The sequence below is a fragment of the Musa acuminata genome, chromosome BXJ3-5 (genome assembly GCF_036884655.1).
Source record: "Musa acuminata AAA Group cultivar baxijiao chromosome BXJ3-5, Cavendish_Baxijiao_AAA, whole genome shotgun sequence".
Classification (NCBI taxonomy): Eukaryota; Viridiplantae; Streptophyta; class Magnoliopsida; order Zingiberales; family Musaceae; genus Musa; species Musa acuminata.
The window spans coordinates 14,140,408-14,157,536 of NC_088353.1; the positions used below are offsets into that span (position 1 = coordinate 14,140,408).

At 43.3% G+C, this 17,129-nt stretch overlaps 1 protein-coding gene across 2 annotated transcripts in view; it reads right to left on the reverse strand.

The window, feature by feature from the left end:
- Window positions 1–17,129, reverse strand: part of LOC103974020 (probable amino-acid acetyltransferase NAGS2, chloroplastic) — a 54,949-nt gene that overhangs the window by 21,879 nt on the left and 15,941 nt on the right. For both annotated transcript variants that reach the window (XM_009388739.3, XM_065150420.1), the window contains exon 4: window positions 10,847–10,998. In XM_009388739.3, the coding sequence (XP_009387014.2) occupies window positions 10,847–10,998 (152 nt within the window). The remainder of the gene's footprint in view (window positions 1–10,846; window positions 10,999–17,129) is intronic.

Here is a 17,129-nt window from a genome sequence, read left to right on the forward strand (position 1 = left end):
GTATCCCATCCCGCTCATTGCGGACTTGTTCGACCAATTGGGCAAAGCCAAGTATTTCTCAAAACTCAACCTTCGGTCGGGGTATTGGCAAGTGCACATTGCTGAAGGCGACGAAGCGAAGGCTACCTGTGTGACCAGGTATGGAGCGTTTGAGTTCTTGGTGATGCCTTTCGGCTTAACCAATGCTCCGGCCACGTTCTGCACTCTCATGAACCAGCTATTCAAGGAGTATTTGGATAAGTTCGTGGTCGTCTACTTGGACGATATCGTCGTCTACAGTCAAACGCTAGAGGAGCACGTCAAACACCTTCGGACAATTTTCAAGGTTCTCAGGGAGAACACTCTATTTGTGAAAAGGGAGAAATGCTACTTTGCTCAAACTGAGATCTTATTCTTGGACATCGAATCGATGATGGCTCCATTCGGATGGATAAGTCGAAGGTGCAAGCGGTTGCGGAATGGCGAACTCCAAAGAAGGTGCCAGAGTTGAGATCCTTCCTTGGTTTCGTCAACTATTATCGACGCTTCATAGCGGGATATTCGAAGCATCCAACCCCACTGACGGAGTTGCTGAAGGAGCAGCCTTGGAAGTGGTCTGACAAATGTGAAATAACATTCTAAGATCTGAAGGCTGTTGTTCTAGAAGAACCAGTGCTCAAATTGCCAGACTATGGGGAGCCTTTTGAAGTCCATACAGATGCTTCGGACTTCGCTATTGGGGGAGTACTCATGCAGGAGGGTCATCCGGTGGCCTACGAGAGCCGCAAACTCAACGAGACCGAGCGGCGGTATCCAGTGTATGAGAAGGAGATGACAGTGGTGATCCATTGTCTACGAGTTTGGCGACACTATCTCCTCGGATCGCGATTTGTGTTGAGGACGAACAACATCGCTCTGAGCTATTTCCAAACTCAGAAGAAGCTCTCCCTAAAGCAGGCGCGTTGGCAGGACTTCCTGGCTGAATTTGATATGGCAATGGAGTATAAGCCTGGGAAGGCAAATGTCGTGGCCGATGCATTGAGTCGGAAAGTGGAGCGCATGAATACTACACAATTGGAGGGCGGAGGCCAAGCAAGTCAGTTGCACTCCAACTTTCTTTCCAGGATCAGGGATGGACTGTATAGTGACCCCTAAGCAGTTATCCTGATGCAGCTCATCAAAGAAGGCAAGGCACGACGATTTTGGGTCCAGGAGGGACTTGTTTACACAAAAGGGAATAGGGTTTATGTTCCCCGAGTAGAGAATTTGAGGCGTGAACTCTTAAAAGTGTGTCACGATTCCCTTTGGGCTGGACACCCAGGCATTCACAGAACGTTGGCTCTCGTGGAGAGGGCCTTCTACTGGCCGAAGATGGGGACTGATGTGGAGGAATATGTTCGAACATGCCTTACTTGCCAACAAGACAAGGTAGAGCAGCGGAAGCCGATGGGACTTTTAGAGCCGTTGCCCATACCAGAAAAGCCGTGGGAGAGCATTTCCTTGGACTTCATATCAACCTTGCCACTTGTAGGGAGACTCAGATCGATACTCGTGGTGGTCGATCGGTTTTCAAAGTATGCAACTTTCATTGCTGCTCCCCTACACTGTTCAGCAGAGGAGGCGGCCAAGCTGATGATGAAGGATGTGGTGAAGTATTGGGGAGTCCCGCATAATATCATTAGTGATCGAGATGCTCGGTTCCTGGGACGATTCTGGACCGAGCTATTCAAATTGTTGGGGTCAAAGTTATACTTCTCTACAAGCCTCCACCCTTAGACGGATGGCCAGACTGAAAGGATAAACTCGCTCCTGGAGCAATATCTTCGGCACTATGTGAGTGCCAACCAACGAGATTGGGTGAAGCTGTTGGACATTGCCCAATTCTCCTACAACTTGCAACGGAGCTCTACATCCAACAAGAGCCCCTTCGAGATCATTACCGGACAACAACCGTCGACTCCGCACACCATGGCCATTGGGTATACTGGGAGTAGTCCGTCAACCTACCATTTCGCAAAGGAGTGGTATCGAAATGCAGATATTGCACGGGCTTACTTGGAGAAGGCGGCAAAAAGGATGAAGAAGTGGGCAGACTTGGGAAGGCGACCGCAAAAGTTCAAAGTTGGCGATTTGGTGTTGGTAAAGCTCCAACCAGCATCACTCCAATTCTTTAGGAACAAAGTCCATAAAGGATTGGTGCGCAAGTATGAAGGGCCCTTCCCAATTATCAGCAGGGTAGGCAACGTCTCTTACAAGTTGCAGCTGCCGGCGTGGTTCAAAATTCACAACGTTCTTCACACCAGCAACCTGAAAACCAACCACTCGGATCCGCAAGATGCTTCCCGAAGTGTTCCAACTTGGCTACCTCCCATCACAGCCTCCTACGAGAAGCGAGTTGAAACCATTATGGCGAACCGCAAGATAAAGCTACCCAACGGAGCTAAGCAGACAGAGTACTTGGTGAAGTGGCGAAAGCTTCCCCGAACTGAAGCCAGTTGGGAGCCTAAAGACGCCCTGCGACATGAAGAGGAGATCATCAACAACTACCAACAAGCTATCACGGACAAACTTCTAAACAAGGTGTTTGATGTAATGCTTATGTATATCCGTGTTTTTTGACATGTTCATGCCTTGTACAACATGTAAAGGGGCGGCCGAAGGCTTAATAGTCCCATTTTAGTTGGGTTGGTGGCCTCTTTAGGCTTGTAAATAAAGGTTGTGTCATGTGGACATGTGCGAGAGATTTTCGGTCTGTAATGAACCATTTTACCCTTTGTTGTGCCACTGTTCAGAGCTTGTAAAGTCTGTTTGTAATTTGCATTGTCTATGAAGTGTTTTTCGGAGATGTTTGCTTGTGGATCCCGATTGAGGCGTTCTCTCTAGCCCGTTCTCTCTCTTGTTGGTCCTAAGGGACAATGGGAGTCTTCGGGGAGGCTGACCTTTGCGGACGGACACGCAAGGGTGCCGCACGACTTAGGCAAAACCAGCTAAGTCCGTGACAGATGGTATCAGAGCGGGACAAGCACTTATAGAAACACTTAGCATGCAAACGTGGGGGACCTAGCGGGGCTGCGTTGAGGGCAGTCAGCACACGCGCGACCGTTTGCGGGAAAACGGGAATGGAGATGTAGGGAAAAGGAGTCACTCAAAGGAGCGGGCATCTGACATTGGCATTCAGAAGAATGGCCAACCATTCGCGCAAGAGGCACCACGAGAACAGGCAAGCTTGGAAGAATATGGAGCGTACAAAGGTTGGGATGGCTGAGTTTGAGCTACGGCTCAACGTTGACAACCATACTTGATGGTGCTCAAGGCAAGCGAGGCGCTTGGTAAAGGATGAGACCATCCAAGGTGGAATGAGTTGCTCAACGACCAAAAGAGTTTTGCAAAGCTCACAGAGGTGAGGGGAATTGCTAACTCGAAGAATTTGGTACTCATGCATGGGCTTGTATATGGACGATGGGATGTTCGTGGCCATCCCAAGGCGACCAAAACTTGGTGCCATGGAGCATTGAAACTTTATCTTCGGCATGTGAAGGATACGTCCGTCGGAGGCTGAAGTGTGCAACGAGTTCAGCATGCTGTTAGGCCTTGAGGGGTGCAGCGGGGACTGTATTGACGGGGAGTCGCATTCTAGCAAGTGCGTTTGCAGGAGGCAGAACAATGCACAGTTTGTTCAGCAGATCGGAGTAGTCCAAGGGGATAGTGATCTCCCAAATGAAGAGAGATGCTGCTCCAACGGGACAGTTATCCAGGAGGGATAAGTCCCGGCTCTCCAGAGGGAGAATCATGTGAGACGGACCTCACATGTTGAGGAGGAGTACCTCAACAAACAACAACTCCACGAAGCTTGATGGACTGAGCAAGCGGCGAGGAGTCGTCGCATGATCTCGCTTGAGAGAATGCATTGGTGGATGCATTGCGAGATCAAGTGGGGGAGCGACCCAAAACAACTTAAATGAAGGCACACTTGGAGTCGATGTGGAGATCGGACTCAAGGGAGGTCTGACCCGTGGAATGGTGGGCGCGTGGGCCACCATCGACTCAATGCAAAAACGATGAGCGGAGCAACTTGGGTGTAACTTGGCGAAGTACCCAAGCCGCATGAAGGGAGCCAGCATAGAAGTTGGAACATGGAGCAGAGGCACAGTGCTTTTCTTAGACAGAGGTCAAAGACATGAACTCTTGTAGAGGTAAGAGTAGGATCATGTTGTTCCATGGGTCCTTCTTTCTAACGGAGCGGACTCATTTTGCATGGCGCCAAAGACGAAGGGAGCTTCTGGGCACATGCACCTTATCTCGGAGGAGCATTTGATGGAGGAACTAAGGCGACTTAATTTGCAGAGGCGAAGTTGGGTTCAGAAGGCCTTAGCACGGGGCAAGAGGACGCAGAGGTGGGTACTCTTGAAGAATATGCCACAGTGTTGCCATTCAAGTTGCCATGAAGGAAGCGGTGTGCAACGGAGATTGTGCTGGTAGGGGCAGAGGCCCAGGATCCAGACAATGGTGCACAAATTACAGTGAAGTCGGTGGACTTCGGGAGCTACTAGGCAACGGACTGTCCTAGAGCGGTGCTTCATCTAGGTGTGACCCAAGAGTAGGTGGATGAAGGTCGATTGCCAAAGGAGCGAACAAAATCGAAGGTGGAGGAGACCCTGCGATGTATTGGCAGAGGCCACACATGGAGGGTTCACAATTCGAGTTTATTCCACAAGGATCAGAATGCAATAGAGATGTCACCAGGAGGCGACATGGTGGAGTGGATCGTGGTGGAACAGTTCGTGGCAATGCGATACACACGACTTAGTCCCGGGAGGGACTAGATCATATGGAGGTATGATCGGGAGCTACTGGAAGCTCCACTTCGGTGAACAACACGACGGCAAGAAGGGCTATGGATTCATGGAGTGAAGGCCATGGTACCGCAGAGGCGAGTCTTCCGGGCGTGCATCGAATTTTGCATCGGATGAAAACCTTGGTCATCAGTATATGGGGGCTAGGTTCCACCAAGGGAAAAGTTCGAATGCAAGTACCAATGAGTTCCATGGGAGGGACTGGATCATGCAGACGTATGATCAAAGCAGCTGGAGAGTTGGACTACTCCAGAGCTCATATTCGCTTAAGGGAGCCCAGCAAGTCAGAGGACAAGGCCGAGTAAGCGAACGTTGCTACCAAGGAAGCTAAGGAGAACAGAATCGGTGCAAACCCTACAACGTGATGGCAGAGGCCATGCATGGGAGTTGCAGTCTATCTTTCCATCGACCAAACGGACTGCTTGGAGAACACAGAGGTGTTGAAGCAGGGGGTCGAAAGGGGCGAGGAAGCGACGACGAGTCCAGAGGGACTTAGCTACCCAAAATCAAGCATCAGTTAGAATAGAGGTGGACTCAGAGGAGTGCCACGGAGACATATCTACTGATCGCGAAGAAAAGGGATGCAGATGCAAGGCGACGGATAGTAGGGCCATGGGCATGGCAGCGCCATGGTACCGCAGAGGCGGGACTTCCGTGAAAGTCATTGATCCCTTGCTCTCATGGAGGGAGAGCGTTTGGTCGTGAAAGGAGCCGAGGAGGTGGAGAATGCAGAGGCAATCTCCAAGTACCGAGACAAGGCTGAAGGGCAGAGGCCGAAGAACTTCGTAAGACTAGTGTCAATGTGCTTCTCATCAAGATAGCCGAAAGTGAAAGACTTCAGGTCATGCAAGAGTGCATAACCAAGGAACGAAGCAGGCAGTACGCGGTGCTGTACCTTTGCTACTTAGTGGAGTAGGCGGCAGGGTTGATGGAGAAGACGGTACAATCCCAGAGGCGACCAAACCTATGAGAGAATTACTCCAAGTTGGGGTGAAAACTTCCTGCATTCCAGAAGTTCGATGGCATTGAGAAGGTGAATCACAGTAGCTAACTCAACGCAAGGAGTGCAAACACTTCAAGTGCTTCAGAAGTGTGAGCAAAGAGCAGGCGAAGGCTAGTAACCAGCTCGATGCATGAAGTACAACCTCGAGGAGGCGGGCGAAGTCAAGTAACCATTACCTTCTCAACTCTTAAGAGAATGGGCGAAACCGAGTACCCCAATTCTATTATCTATCCAGCAGAGGAGCTCTGCACAAGTTCAAAGACCCTTCGAAGATAATGAAAGACAATAGTTGTCAAATCCTCACCAACGGTGATCAGTCCTACTGAGAGTAGATTGTCCGCTTCATTTCCCAACGAAATGCCAATCGAAAGCGGAAGTGATGCGAACCTACTTGGATATGACAACTAAGTGAAAGAAGAGTCAATGAGCAAATTTTGTGGAGGAAGAACCCAAAACTTCAGAAGTTTGCGAGATGATGCTCGTTAAAGCTCCAACAAGCATCCACCCAGTTCAAGCAGCATGAGGCATTTGAGAGACTGACGTAGTAAGGATAGTCTTTTCCTTCATCTGGGGGATCCACAGGAATCAACAAGGATCAACACAACTCAGCCAACCCCACACCAGAGTTAGAGTCATTGGTGAGTTGAAGCAGCATGGCGAATCAAAGGTTCGACTACTCAAAAACAGCAGCGGAGAGCAGCAAGGTGCTAAGAGGCGCATTGTAGCTGGAGGAGAAGATTGAAGCCTCAGCAAAGGCGAGGAGTTGCAGTGTCGACAAAGGCTTCGACGAGGACGTCGAAGGAATAAGTGGGGGAGAATGTCACGGACAAACTTCTAAACAAGGTGTTTGATGTAATGCTTATGTATGTCCGTGTCTTTTGGCATGTTCATGCCTTGTACAGCATGTAAAGGGGCGGCCGAAGGCTTAATAGTCCCATTTTAGTTGGGTTGGTGGCCTCTTTAGGCTTGTAAATAGAGGTTGTGTCATGTGGATATGTGCGAGAGATTTTCGGTCTGTAATGGACCATTTTACCCTTTGTTGTGCAACAGTTCAGAGCTTGTAAAGTCTGTTTGTAATTTGCATTGTCTATGAAGTGTTTTTCGGAGATGTTTGCTTGTGGATCCCGATTGAGGCGTTCTCTCTAGCCCGTTCTCTCTCTTGTTGGTCCTAAGGGATAATGGGAGTCTTCGGGGAGGCTGACCTTTGCGGACGGACACGCAAGGGTGCCGCACGACTTAGGCAAAACCAACTAAGTCCGTGACAAAGAGTCGACGAGGGCATCGACAGTTTAAGTGGGGGAGAATGTCACGAACGGTCGTCGCGCACCCGCAACAACTCCATTCAACGAACCGTTCGTCGCTCTCATCTACATGTACAGCTACTTGGCAGCCTGTTTTGCCTTGGTTTTGAGTCATTTTGTTTGTAAAAATGTAAGTTCGAACAAGCTGCAGCGTTACAAAGCGACCGCTCACCGAACCGAGCAAAACAGCCCCAAAACAGCCCAAAACAGCTCCGCTTTCATGTGCCGCGGGCTGATTTCTGGAATCGGCCTCCGCTCACCAAAACGTTAGCCATCTCAGCCCCTTTGAACCCCCCGAGTGGCACAGAGCTGGATGGGACTTCGGTATAGTACCGGGCGTTAAACACTCATTCGCAAGTTCGCACGTTCGCTTTGACGGGAACTTGTTGTCGTGCCCGGGACTCGTTGAGCAGCTGTTTGTGGGCTTGCAGTTGTTCGTTCAACCTGCTAAAGCCCTTGTTTTCCCCCTCTCCCTCTTTTCTCTTGTGCACGCACGGTGCTCGTTGAATTGCTTATAAAGCTTCCCCTCTTTTCGCCAGACGTCGGGACTTGTCCGTCGTTCGTTCTTTCGAACTAATCAACTTTCTCTTTTATAGGTCCTTCGGGACCAGCGAGAGGTTACAAGTGGGCTGATCTTTGCGGAGCAATATCGCAAGGGCGAAGCGCGACATAGGCAACGCAAGCTAAGTTCGCGTCTTGGCCGCAAGGGTGCCTCACGCCTTAGGCAATTCCAGCTAAGGCCGTGATAGTCCGTACGTAAAATCATAGAAATTTAAATTTTTTGGCTCCACTTTTAAAGCTTTTGGGGCTATAAATAACACATTCGGGCTTGGCTAATGAAGTAATCCATTTCTTAAGTTTACAAGTATTGTAACTCCCTCTTTGAGTCTTCTTTAAGTCTCCTCTACTTTGTTAAGTTGTCCTTGTTGAGTTACGTTGCGATTTTAAGTAGTAGAAGGTGAGAGTTTAGTATAAAAGATTGAATATAAGGTTCTCACTTAAGCCTTGTAAAGGAAAATATTGTAAAAAAGTAGTTAATCTTCACTTATTGGAAAGATGATCGTTAACCGAGGCGACGCAACGTCACCTTTAAAATATTTTTTTTTTCCTTCTCCGGGCGGCGTCGCCTTTAATAATATATATTTTTTTTTTTTTTTTCCTTCTCTAGGCGACGTCGCCTTTTTCGACGACATCACCGAGGCGACGCGATGTCGTCTTTTAAAAAAAAAAAATATATATATATATATATATATACCGTCTAGTAACGAGCGATCCGTGTACCAGTCAGTTGACAGACCGGTATTTACCACCCGATACGGACGGTATTATTCGAAACTATATACCTTGGATTCAATCCACAATTCGTTGCTTTGTTGAGTTTAGGAGAGTGAAGATCAGAGAATGTAAGAAAAAATGAGTTTAAAAGAGTTTAAGAGTGTTAGTGAAATGGATTGAAATAGGAGAGAGGAAAGGGTTTAAAAACCCTTGAGGAGACCTACAACGGTGAAATTGACCGTTAGAACACTGTTACCATTCGATAACGGTCGATTTTGATCGTTACCACCTGGTATAACCCCATATCGCCCGATACAAGGCCAAATACTTGATACCGCTCGATAGCGGGTGGTCCACTTGCTGGTTTGTTGGTGGACCAATATGTACCGTCCCGTATCGAGCGATACGATACGGTATTCAAATCATTGCTTTCAATAGCATAAAGCCAATTATGAAACTCATTTTGTTACATTCATCATTCAAACTTCATAATATCGATTTTAATATTAAAGTCACAAACAAAATCATGATTTCTTCGTATACAAGGAGAGGGAATGAAATCATCTCTAGAAGGGTGACTTTAATAAAAAGAATTAATATACTCTTCTTCAACTTCAGAAACATGGTTTGAATTGTTATACTGAAAAAACTCATATTGATCCAAACGTTATTGGACTTGTTGTATATGCCTCCTCAACTCATCAATTTCAATGTGTCAATGATCTCTTTTATAAGAGACATGTTCTTTGGCAACGATCAACCATGATAATCTTTGTTCTAATACCAATTTGATGCCGGGATGGATCAGATGGAGAGGAAAATAAGTGAAATAGACTAAATGGTAGATAAACAAAGTCACCACCCAAGTACAACACCCAAAGAATACAAACAACGTCATCCAAGTCGTCTAATTAGGGATAGAGTGCATAGGAACTCACCACTTTAAGAAAAACTACAAGGAATCCACCAAAAGATATAAAGTCGTATGAGAAAAACACCTCTCAAGAATTTGAGAGACATATTCAAAATACTTTATGCCTCTAAGAGGCTTACAAGACATGAGATATATACATTGATAGGCTTAGAACAACCCTCCACAGATAATCAATTCTTCACTATTTTCAAGATTTAAAATAAATAAAAATTAATTAAAGACTCATAGAATAACTAAAAGTCATCTTAGAATTATTTAAAATAAATGAAAACTAATTAAAGGCTCATAGATTAACTAAAAGCCATCTTTAAACTCCAAAAGTGAGAACTTTCTTTCAATCTTGATAGAAGTCATCACAACTTTTATAGAGAGAAATAAGCTCTAAAAAAAGTCAAATTAGGTTCTGTAAAATGTCATGCATTTTTAACTCGATAAGCTTTCTAATAATGTATAATCCAAGTCATAAATGAATCAAAATTTACCTTGGAATTAATATTGAAATATGTATTAAAATTCTTATTTATAAGAAAGCTAAGAAACTAGTGTGAATATCTTGACCTCTCTTGATTCGGAGTTTGGAAACATCCATTAAATTATACTTAAATAAGTGGTCATGTACCAACCACATTTATCAAAAAAAAAGAAAGAATGCTCATCTGATGAATTGTATTCAAAACATTATTCTAGCATTGTTCTGGTGCTGATATGCATCAATGGTTGGGGTACAAAATTTCACCTAATAAATTTTTCAAGATGTTGGCAAGCCTAACTGATAAAAATCTTTATTTTTGATAACAAAGGTCCTGCATCTCGTCTTTGTCAGTTACCTTTGTTAGAAAAATGAAAGAAAAGTGAACATATAGATGGATGGCATTGGTTTTATGAGCACTCAATTAGGAATTGAGAGCAAAGGTCCTAGGATCAAATCAATCTCGTCTTTGTCCCTTACCTTTGTCAGAAAAATAGGTTTAGGTTTAGATGGAGCTAGCACAGGTCCTTTTATGAGCACTCAATTAGGTTTAGGTCAGCTGGCCCAAAATCAAAAGAAATCACAAAATTCATGTGCTTATAACACATAATACCGAACAAGTTACCATAGAAAAGTGGATTCCAAGAAGGTTTATACCAGCTACAAAGGGAATACAAGGCCCAGATGTCACATCATTACTAGAATACTAATAAGTACCATTCTTATACATAAAAAAAGGATACTTGTTGGACTTGGTTTTAAAGGAGCACATAGCATGAATCAACTATACATATGACATCACCTGTCTAGATATTATAAAGCACATTATTTCTCCCACATGTGGCACACAAGGAGGGGGTTTACCATAAACCTTTAAAAAATGACTTGTGATCAATAGAATGAAAAAAGATATTATATCTGACAAAGTATAGCATCCAACATGTTAATATTCATGGTTTGGAATGGAGGTGCATAGATAAACAAAAATGAAATCGAAATCCATTCAGAAAAAGAGAGAATAAATCGTCATACTTGCAATTCAAAACTCCTCCTGCACTAGAGTAACCCAGATTGCTCACTATGACTATACATTCTTTGTCAAGCCATTCCCGTATACGTGGAACATCTATCTTTTTCACCTCACCAGTTGATCCAAAGTCAATACCATCAACTACTCCTCTTCTCTGCCATGTGAGAAGGAGATCAAGTTACCCAACTTAGTGGAAAGATGAGAAAAAAGAAGAATTCTGAAAAGAAAACTACCCTCCAATTTCCCAAAGGAAAGAGAAACAATTCATAGAATAAAAGCATGTTTAGTGAAAGAATTTCATTTTTTTTGTAGCATTAGCATCCAGAGGTATGTGAGAATACTTGGATAACCAGAACTGCTCTTGGTTTTTTTCTTAAATATTAATTATAAAAGAGAAATAAAAAGTTACTTAAGCTCTCATCGCAGTCAAAGCAACAAAAATCTACTTAAGCCAGAAAGGGGACTGCTAGAACCAACTGAATCCATAAACAAAACCCCAGAATCTTCAGGTTGCACCAATTAAATATATCAAAGCACCAAAGACATCTCAAGTTTTAACAACAAATGAGCAATCACATTTTGACAACTACAAATGCTAGAAGATGGATCAGGAGAAAGAAACAGAAAAGAATAGCAAGCAGAAAAAAAAAAAAAGCAAAGCAAACATAAAGAGGTGAAATATCAAAGAATGAACTGGCTTCGTGATCCCTTCCATTGCAAAGACCTTTGAACTTTGTAACTGCTTATTAGAAAAAGAATTCATATTAAAGAGACTCTCACTGCTTAAAAATGACCATTCACTTAGAAACTGTATCTTCTCAGTTACAAAATTGAAGCAATTGCCTTTTGCTTCCTTGATATTGAAACCCCTTACCTTCCTGTCACGGACTTAGCTAGAATTGCCTAAGTTGTGAGGCACCTTTGTGGCAATTATCACGGACTTAGCTGGAGTTGCCTAAGTCGTGAAGCACCCTTGTGCCAACTTCTCGAACTTAGCTAAGATTGCCTAAGCCATGAGGCACCCTTGTGATATATGCGTCCGTAAAGGGTCAGCCTAATTACAACCTCGTGAAGGTCCCGAAGGACCTGTAAAACAGCAAGATGATTAGTTTGAAAACGAGCGACGGACAAGTCCCAACATCTCATGAAGAGGAAGCTTTATAAGAAATTCAGCGAGCAATCCTTTGTGATAATTGGGAAGGGCCCTTCATACTTGCGCACCAATCCTTTGTGCACTTTGTGCCTAAAGAACTGGAGTGATGTTGGTTGGAGCTTCACCAATATCAAATCACCAACTTTGAACTCTTGCGGTCACCTTCCCAAGTCTGCCCACTTCATCTTTTTGGATGCCTTCTCCAAGTAAGCTCACGTAATATCTGTATTTCGGTGCTATTTTTTTGTAAAGTGATATGCTGACGGACTAGTCCTAGTATAACCGATAGCCAAGGTGTGAGTCGACGGTTGTTGACGTATAATGATCTCGAAGGAGCTCTTACTGGACGTAGAGCTCTGCTACAAGTTGTAGAAGAATTGGGCTATGTCCAACAACTTCATCCAATCTCGTTGGTTGGCACTCACGTAGTGCCGAAGATATTGCTCAAGGAACGAGTTTATTCTTTCAGTTTGGCTATCCGTCTGAGGGTGGAGGCTTGTAGAGAAGTATAACTTAGACCCCAACAATTTGAATAGCTCAGTTCATAATCGTCCCAGGAACCAAGCGTCTCGATCACTAATGATATTATGCGGGAATATTGTGCGTGACTCGATCACTGAATATTGTAGGGGTGCAGCAATGAATGTTGCATATTTTGAAAATCGATCAACTACCACGAGTATTTATCTGAATCCCCCTACTACCGATAAGCTTTATATGAAATCTAAGGAAATGCTCTCCCACGACCTTTATTGTACGAGCAACGACTCCATACATATATATATATATATATATATATATATATAAAATCTTTTATTTATATATCTATTATTTATATATTTATATTTATATTAAAAAATGTGCGACGTCGCCTCTCTTCTCCCCAGGCGAGGCGACGTCGCCTTTATATATATATGTAATACCGTCCGGTAGCAAGTGGTCCACGTACCGATTTACTATCAAACCGATATGTACTGCCCATACCGAGCGGTATCATTCGAAATTGTATACCTTTGTTTGTGCTTATACTTCATGTTCCGTTCTTGATGGGGACTTCCTTTGCTAGCCCGGAGATTCGCTTGGTTTCCGAGTTCACCGCCTTCATCCCACTTGAGTTCTTCTCCAAGATCAGCCCAAGTCACTTTGCTTCTCGATCGGCAATAAAGTTGTAGGTAGTACCCATGTCCGCCATTGCATAGGTTGTTTGGCTATTGAGCTTGATGTCCACGTACATCAACTCGTTGCTCCCTGCTTTCTGTGGCTTTACTAATAGGACCCTAGCAGGGTTGGGTCTTACTCAACCAAGAAACAGCTAATAAAACCCTATGAGATTGTAATAAACCCCACCTAGCCGCCTCTGTCCTATAAAGAAGAGTGGCTAGGGTTTATATTTGGGCCTTTGGGCTTCCTAGTCGCCGCCCCCTTTTACTGGGCTGGTTGGTTAGGGCTGAGGGCAAAAGGGTTAACTCACTTAGGAAGCAGCTCCTAGGGCTAGGGTTTGGAGCCTTATATAAGCATGAAGCTTCCATCTCTTTGAGAATAAGATATATGTACAATTGCAGCCATTTGGCCGACTTCTAGGAGGGTGGAACCCCTATAGCATTCCAAGGAGTGATCTCCCTCAAATATTAATCTACATAGAATTCCTCTGGGGTTCTATTATCTGGTATCAGAGCAGCGATCTTGCTGCTTTTGCTGCCATCCCTGTCACCCACCACCGGCCAAGCAATTCCAACAATTGCTCTTGACGTCGCCATCTCCACCATCATCTTATGTCGTAGATCAAATCAATCTACTGACGTCACCTCCAATTGCATCAAAGATCTGGTATTCTCTTATCACTAATACATTTTACAACTACAATTTTCCATTCAAAATACCAAGAAGAAGTCTTCTTATCTATCCCGTGCTGCGAATTCCTTTCGTCGCAAAAGTTACCATCTTTGCGAACGAAGGATTGCTATAGAAAATTTCAGCCGCATATTGTTGCCTTTAACCGAATCTATTTGCAATCTTTTTTGAACGAAATTTCTTATACGCTTCATAGATCATCTTGGCTTCCATCTAAGATTGATCTATTGAGGAATTCATCTCTAAAAACATTCTTGTGTTGCTGCAAACTTTCGTCGCAAACCGCTAGAATTTTTCGACGAGAATTCTGCTATCACAACTTGCACCAATTTCCTTGCTGTTATACTGCTGAAATTTTCTTGATTAAATTAGTCATCATTGCTGTAATCTAAACCGAGATTTTGCTGTCAAATTCCCTCCTCAAATCTCTCGGTTTTTGCTGGACATTTCGTCGAGAAACTGTTGTTTCTTCGACGACAATTCTGCTCTTACAATACAACACATATCTGCAGCAACTTCCACTGATTTCTATCAAACCTTTGCTGCCATCTACCACAGATCTAAAACTTTTTTTCACCTTCATCCACTACCATCACAGCCCTAAAACTCCACTAAACCACAACCTCAAACTACACCCAAAACAGCCACAAAACAAGCCTAAACCACAGCCTACATCCACCAATCCTTTCGACCACCACTTCTCTCAACCTATACATGCCTTTAACCCGACAACAAAAGAGAGATCTTAACATTACAGATTTGGAGGCATATACTATGGCATCTGAGGAGGCAATCAATGCTAAATTCGAAGCCTTCGAGGTGCGAATGGAGAATAAGATTCGGACTCTTTTACCGAACTTAGTTTGGGCCGACCACCAAGTCCGAAGAAATCACATCAAGGAGAGAGCTTTGACCAATCACACCAAGCCCAAAGAGATGACTTCCAAGAGAGGGGAGGCTCTATGACTGATCTCTACTATCCACGCATGAGGGTGGACTTCCCTAGATGGGAAGAAGGAGACCCGATTGGTTGGATCTCGTGCATGGAGCGATATTTTCGGTACCACAAAACTGCTGACGCATCTATGGTGGAAATTGCAGCTATACATCTTGAAGGGGATGTCATACAGTGGTTTGACCGGTTTGAACACACTCATGGAGTCCTCTCATGGAAACAATTCAAAGAAGGACTACTGATCCGCTTCGGACCAACCGATTAAGAGAACATTGACGGACAACTAGAAAAGATCCGACAAACCTCTACCATTCAGGAGTACCAAACCAGGTTTGAAAGGTTATCTAATCAAACTCGTGATTGATCAGAAAAACAGCTATTGGGGACCTTCATTGAGGGCTTGAAGCCGGAGATCCGAGGAGAAGTTAAAGCGCGACAACCGTATACGCTTATGGCAGTCATCTCTTTCGCACGACTTCAAGAGGAGCGCTTGAACCATAAAGCCCGGAGGACTATGGTCGCTCCCCGACCAGCAATATTGAAGCCCTCAGCTCCCCCTATTGTCAACCGAGCCCCTTGTTGATCTTGATAGGAATAAGAGATAGAATTATCAAACAGAGGAAGAGTAGACAAGCTTCAATCTTCTATATTTCTCTCAAGAAAACTCTTTACAAATTCAAAAACTCTATTTATTTCATGACCCAACATATAGGGTTTATATAGTCCCCAAAGATACATTACATTAATTGTATTCAAGATGAATCATTCTCTTTCAAGAAACCCTTTCAATAACCAATAACCAATTTGACTTATCCTTCCATAGACTTTTAATCTATTTCTTCTTGATATAATGAATCTTCCTCTTGATGCAGTGAACCTTTCTTTTGATGAAATGGACTTCTTTATGACACTTAAACAAGTTTGATTCCAACATTCTCCTCCCTTAAACTTGTTCCATCTAACATACCAAGTTTCTTTCGAAGTTGTTGAATATATACCTCTTCTTCAAGAACTCCATTAAGAAATGCTGATTTGACATCCATTTGTAAAATTTTCCATTTCATTTGAGCTACTAGAGAGATAAGTAATCTTACTGTCTCCAATCGAGCAACTGGTGCAAATACTTCTTCTTAATCAATCCCATATTGTTGTTTATATCCCTTTGCAACCAATCTGACCTTGTATTTCTCCACCTCTCCTTTTGCATTTCTTTTTGTTTTGTAGATCCACTTAAAACCGATAACTTGGTGGTCTTCTGGAAGTGTAGTAAGCTCCCATGTATTATTTTTGTTAATGGCATGAATCTCTTCATTCATAGCTTGTCACCATTTTTCATCTCTATAAGCTTCTTCGAAGATTAATGGATCATATCTTGCAAAAAGACAAAATAAAAAAAGTTCATCATTATTAGTATCAATCCTTCGAGTCATATCATATAGCTCCTAAATTGGTCTTGTCCTTCTTATAATTGGACTTTTGAATCATATGACCTAGCTAATCTAGGTGATGATTCTAGCAAAGCCACTTCGGTGCTTGCTTGTATTATATCATCTTCTTCTGAAGCTATAGCCTTCTTATGTTGCTCATCACTTTTCCAGTTCCAAATCTGTTGTTCATCAAACTCAACATCTCTTGACATCACAACTTTATTTGTGATAGGATTGTAGAGTTTGTAACCACTGGAATTTTGTGGATAACCTGGTAAAATGCATTTTTGACTTTTATCCTCCAATTTTGTTCTCTTTTCTTCTGGTATCTTGGCAAATGCAACACTTTCAAAAATCCTCAAATGATCAACTCTTGGTTTTGTAAGCTCCATGCTTCTTCTGGTGTAACATTACCAATTCATTTTGTCGGAAACCTGTTAAGCAAATAAACTGCACAAGCAACAGCATCTCCCCAAAATTCTTTGGGAATTTTTCTTTCCTTTAACATGCATCGGACCATATTAAAGATAGTCCTATTTTTTCTTTCTGAGACACCATTTTGTTGAGATGTATATGGCATGGTGAATTGATGTAGAATTACATTATTTCAACAAAAACTTTCAAATTCATTTGATATATATTCACCACCCCTATCTGTTCTTAAACATTTAATCTTACAACAACTTTGTTTTTCAACCAAATCCTTAAATTCTTTGAATTTACTTATAACTTCTTTTCTTTTAACACGTAAACCTAAGTTTTGCCACTATGATCATCAGTAAAGGTAAGAAAATACCTGCTTCCTCCAAGTGATACTAGATTTATAGGGCCACAAACATCTAAGTGCACTAGATCAAGTCGATGCCATGCTCTTTTTGTTCTTCTCATTTTGAAATACT